The sequence below is a fragment of the Mirounga leonina genome, unplaced genomic scaffold (genome assembly GCF_011800145.1).
Source record: "Mirounga leonina isolate KUSES-001 unplaced genomic scaffold, KU_Mleo_1.0 Mir_95, whole genome shotgun sequence".
NCBI lineage: Eukaryota > Metazoa > Chordata > Mammalia > Carnivora > Phocidae > Mirounga > Mirounga leonina.
In genome coordinates, this window is record NW_023270865.1 from 10,668,166 (window position 1) to 10,674,165 (window position 6,000).

General features: G+C 39.8%; 1 protein-coding gene across 1 annotated transcript in view; it reads right to left on the bottom strand.

The window, feature by feature from the left end:
- Positions 1 to 6,000, bottom strand: part of DNAH5 (dynein axonemal heavy chain 5) — a 213,876-nt gene that overhangs the window by 55,250 nt on the left and 152,626 nt on the right. Inside the window, exon 60 of the mRNA XM_034998796.1 lies at positions 2,443 to 2,622. Coding sequence (XP_034854687.1) covers positions 2,443 to 2,622 — 180 coding nt within the window. The remainder of the gene's footprint in view (positions 1 to 2,442; positions 2,623 to 6,000) is intronic.

Consider the following 6,000-nt stretch of genomic DNA (forward strand, 5'->3'; position numbering starts at 1 on the left):
AAGATTATCTTGAAAAAATTTTTCAGAAATAAATTATTTTCCTGTCTGACAACCTCAGGCTCCCAAATTTTGGCAGAATAATTCTTTAAGGGAAAGTCAAAGTTCCTTAAGTTACTAGGACCAATGACAGGCAAAAGTGTGGCTTAACAGCTACACTTTAAAAAAGGATCTAACTCTTGGGACATTATCTTCTCAGGTCTGCTGTAAACTGCACCTGTCGCTGTGGCTTAAACATAAAAGAAAAACAAGGTAACAATGCCCAACAACTCACTAAAGCAACATACTAATGTCAAAGCCCCAGAGATTTGGGGTATTTTTTAGAATTTTACTCAGAAAAAATAAGTTGAAAACATTTTTAATGAAGCACTTGAAAGTTGCCAACCAAAAGGCACAGAATCCTTCAAGTCCAGCGGCTCACCTCAGGAGCTGTGGGACTCCATGCAGACCACTTACACTCTGGAAGTTTCAGTTTATCCATGAAGATGTTGAAAATCTACCTCCTAGGATGTGTGTGTGCGAGAGGATTAAATAAGATAACATACGTAAACACCCATGGCTGGTGCCTAGCATACAACAAGAATTCAATAAATAATAGATGTTGTTGTCCGAGTTTAGTATTTAAGACTCTACTGTTATAAACGTTCTGTTTATGTGGACTGATATTTACTGGTTTTCATGGTTTTCAAGGAGAAATCGCATTATAATTAACATGAATGGAGTCTAAATTGGCATTAGTTGGTATTTAAGTTTATTCACTACTAGACATCACTTGGCCCCTTGAGAGGGATTGCCAGACGAAGGAGAAGAGCCCCTCAGGGGCCTCGTCACTGCTTAGTGTTGAGGAGGTTCCAGCTGGAGTGTAAAGAGTGTCCTTAATCTGTCCTCACTCAGAGGCAGGAGCTTGCCAGGGAAGCCCCCCCCAGGAACACATGAAATTATAGGCCTCAGTCACTGATGCTTCACACATGAGCAGAGTTGCCCAGTGATAACCTGCACTCCCGCCATCGTTGCCTTCTCCTTAAGCAGTGATTGTGTTCATGACAGAACATTCAGAAGGCCCTGACACAGCCAGGCTCCCAGGAGCTGGGTGCTCATAAGACCTCAGGAGGCCACTTCCAAGACTGACTTCCCAGAAAGAAAAGCAGAGGTTCTAGGCACCAGTAAAACATTCCCCCTTCTGACAGTGTTCCCTTCACTTCCTACCACAGCATCTAGATTGTCATAAGACTAGGTGGAGGCTAAAATGTCCTGGAACAGGGCAAGGGATTTCCTTGTTCCCATGTAAGCCTTGTTCAGAATGGCCATTATTTGGTACTGATAGCAGCTCATTTTATTTAAAATAATTACAACAAAATAAAAGCAACATGAATTCAACTGCCATTCCCTTAAAAACACTGTATGCTTACTCACTGGAAAAATTTGCAAAGGATGCCCTGTATTTTTCATTTGATAAGGTGGTTATAATTCAGCCAATATCAGAATGCCCATTTTGGAGCTATGCTGGAAGTCTTCAATGGTCCCAAAATTCATAACATCGACAGCATGGCATCAATCATTTGCTCTAAAATTCCCTAAACCAAATGAGTCTTTGTTCTTTTAAGTTGCTTTAAGACCCCAAGGGGCTTCAGCCACTGAATAAATGACCCTGGTATGGTAACAGTTAGAAAATAAAATGGGACTTGCAACTTGATCCCTATCTTCTTTCCACTCTTGATTATTTTTATCATGATTATTAAGTTCCTCGGGTAGTTTATAAGCATAAGTGGATTTCAGTTGATGGTTGAGAGAGATCAGACTCATACAAAAGCAAAATAATCAATGAGGCCACACATGCGATTTTTGAGACATTGGTATTCCATTTTCAAAGCATGTATTTGCCTCCCCATCTGCTGAAGACTGTCACTGATGGGGATGTGTATGTGCATCTGAAGCCTAGAAAAGCAATTAATCAAAGGGAAACAGGCATACTCTCCAATTACATTAAAGAACAGATGACATTCATTTTCTTTCCTGAGGGACAAAGGAGAAGAGCAGGAGTACTATGTCATACCTTACAACCAAGACCAGCCACCAACTGTGTACTTATCCTGCCTCGGACATAAGATTCCTTGGAAGGAGATCTTGGATATTATCAGGGGATTCTATGCTATAGTTTTCTGTGTTTCTTTGATGCTGTGGAGGAAAAATACCCAACAGTCCACAGTGGACTTGGCATCCTTGCAGAGAGTCCATGCTTAAAGGCTTGCACAACTCTGACTGGAGTGGTTATTACAGAGAAGAGAAACATCCTGTGCTCGGCCTTTCTGTCACTTGCTCTCCCCATGGACTTGAATACAACCACACCAGAGGCCAAAGGTTCCTGTGCTATCTGAAAAGATAAGGCCAGGTGACCTCAAGGGCTCTTACAGGCACGTATCATGTGGTTTTACTTAGGAGGCTCACCTTCAGAGGCAACACTTCTCTGTTGATAGAAAAGAAGGAAGCCATGGCTTTGGTCCAGGAACAAAGGCCAGCTACGTTCCCACATACGCGTTTAGCAGTTTCAATGTTGTAGTCTGTCATTTCAAAGTAAGGATTCAAAAATTCTATCACTTCTTCATTGATTGTGTCTTTTGGGAATTGCTATGAAAGAAAAAGAGTAAAATGAAGTCAAAATACTTCTTTCCATGAAGTCATACATCATGCTTACAATGCCACTGGTATTATTGAATAACCAAGAATGGATGAATGACATCACACTTTGCTGATATCTCAGGATATTGGGCCAAAGTCCTGAAAGCAAAAACAGAGTAAGCAGTGACAGCAAAGAAGTCAGAGCATACTTTAGCTTCTGTGAACAAGAGATGCCAACCCTCAATAAATGTTCTGGGATCCAGGGAAAGAGTAAATTATTTAGGTGATGAATACTAATATGGTTACTAAAATTTCCAAAGTGATAACATTCTCATGTCATTAATCCTAAATAGGTGAATTGTAAGCCCATAAAATCAATAATGGAAAACAAATACACTCAGGTATACTCAGCCTAAGGACAAAATCTATTCAGCATTTAGCAGCAACTAAATGCTTCATACATTCAAAGAGAGGTTCTATTAAATTCATCTGAAATTCAAAGTTAACAACGTGGACATTAGGTCTTGAGGGCAATGAATTAATTTTTAATCATAAAATTATCCAGAATGTGAGAGAACTGTTATCTTCTGAAGGGATATAAAATTGAAAAAGTGGATTATGAATGCTTTCTTACGTCAAGAGAAGACTGGCCAACCAACGAACCTGGACCTTCCTCAAGAGGTGTTTGATCTTCTCAAAGAAGATGATTAGATCTTCTCCAAGTAGAAAGGAATGCAGTGCCTACATAACAGCTTTCACAGAACATACATGAGATAGGATGGAACCCACACTCTCATTTAGACATCTTCCACTACAAGTTTCTTTTATGACCTTTGAGAAACAGTGAAGCCAGAAGAAAAGCCAGAAGAATATTTGGGAGCCATGGAAGGGCAGTGGTACAAAAGGCAAGTGGCAAGGGAGCTTCCAAGAGCAGGGGCCCTGCCACCAGTCACATAGGACAGGAACCTTGAGTCACCCACCAGGATGCTCTGTGAGGTCCAATTCCTCTGTCACACTTTGCTGTTAAAACTGCTTAAGTCTCCTCCATCGCCACATGCACCCATCAGAGTTAACCTCCCCTCCACTCAAGCAGCCTGTTATTCCTTCTCGGTGGCACTGACGTCAGAGAGTCCCATATTTTAATTTTAATTATCTGGGGCAGGTCCGCACGGCCCCCAGTTTCATAAGCTGCCCACTGCTGCAGCTGCTGTAAGGTGGCTCACAAGATGCTCCAGCCACCTGGCAACGTGGCATTGAAAACGGAGCGAGAGGCAGTGCTAAGGTCATTGCTTGGGACATAGACGTGACTTGGGTATTCCCAGGTAGTGTTGTCAAGATTCAAATATGAAAGATGAAACAATAAAACTTCTAGAAGAAAACACAGAAGCATTTATTCTGCCTTAGAGGCAGAGGAGCAAAGATTTACCAAACAGAACCCAGAAAGCACAATTAAGGAAAACAGTGATAAACTGGACTACATTAAACTTAAGAATGTCTGTGGATCAAAGGACAGATTTAATGGAATGAACAACTAAGGCAGAAAGTGGAAGAAGATATTTGCAAATTACTCATGTTTTATAGAAAGAAATTCTACCCATTAATAAAAAACTTTAATGGACAAGAGCCCTAGACAGGCATTTAACAAAAGAATTCCCAAGAGGCTCATAAACTGATGAAAGATTCTCAGCATCATTATTTACCAGGGAAATGCAAACTAAACCCACAATAATAAGACACCACTATAAACCCATCAGAATAGAGAAAAACAGAAAATAGTTAAGATGTAGAACAACTTAGAATGGCTAAAATGGATAACTCAGGAAACAACAGATGTTGGTGAGGATGCGAAGAAAGGGGAAACCCTCTTACACTGTTGGTGGGAATGCAAACTGGCGCAGCCACTCTGGAAAACACTATGGAGGTTCCTCAAGATGTTAAGAATAGGGCGCCTGGGTGGCTCAGATGGTTAAGCGTCTGCCTTCGGCTCAGGTCATGATCTCAGGGTCCTGGGATCGAGTCCCGCATCGGGCTCCCTGCTCCTTGGGAGCCTGTTTCTCCCTCTGCCTTTCTCTCTCGCTCTGTCTCTCATGAATAAAAAAAAAAAAAAAAAATCTTTAAAAAAAAAAGATGTTAAGAATAGAGCTACCCTACGACCCAGCAATTTCACTACTAGGTATTTATCCAAAGGATACAAAAATAGTGATTCGAAGGGGCACCTGCATCCCAATGTTTATAGCAGCAATGTCCATCTTTCCAATATGGAAAGAGCCCAGATGTCCATCAACAGATGAATGGATAAAGATGATGTGGTCCATATACACAGTGGCATACTACTCAGCCATCAGAAAGAATGAAATCTTGCCATCTGCAATGACGTGGATGGAACTAGAGGGTATTATGCTAAGCGAAATAAGTCAATCAGAGAAAGACAAATACCATATGATTTCACTCATATGTGGAATTTAAGAACAAAACACATGAACATAAGGGAAGGGAAGGAAAAATAAAGTAAGATGAAAACACAGAGGGAGGCAAACCGTAAGACACTCTTAACTCTAGGAAACAAACTGACGGTTGCTGGAGGGGAGTGGGTGGGGGGATGAGGTAATTGGGGGATGGGCAATAAGGAGGGCACGTGATGTGATGAGCACTGGGTGTTATATGCAACTGATGAATCATTAAATTCTACCCCTGAAATTAACAATACACTATATTTTAACTAAATTGAATTTAAATAAAAAATTTTTTTAAAAAGATGTAGAACAACTTATATACTGCTGGCAGATATGTAAACTGATACAGCTCTTTTTTGAAAACTCTTTGGCACTACCTATGAAGGGCTTTAAGGGTATACGGATGGTAGCTACACTTGTGGGGAGCATAGCACAATATACAGAGTTGTCCAATCACTATGTTGTACACCTGAAATTAATGTAACATTGTGTGTCAACTACACTTCCATCAATCAAACAAACAAACAAACAAACTTACATCTATTAAGAAAATGTATAACCTAAGACCCAGAAATTCCATTCCTGAGTACAGAGCCAATTGAAATGCAAATACAGCCACCAAATTACCTATAGACCAATATTCATAGTAGTTTTAGCTTTATTTATAATAGCCAAAAACTAGTAACAACCCCAAAATCCACCAACAGTACAATGGACAAATAAATTGAAACATATGATAGCATTTCACACTGTGCTGGTTCATACACGCTCAGGAGGAACCATTGCTAAATTTGCAGGAATTTTGCAAACTTCTTATTAAATAGAACCATTATTAATAATTAAATTATATAAACTTACAATTTAAATTTCATTTAAAATAAAAATAACACATAGGAAAAGAAGTAATCACTTTATATTATTATATTATATTTAT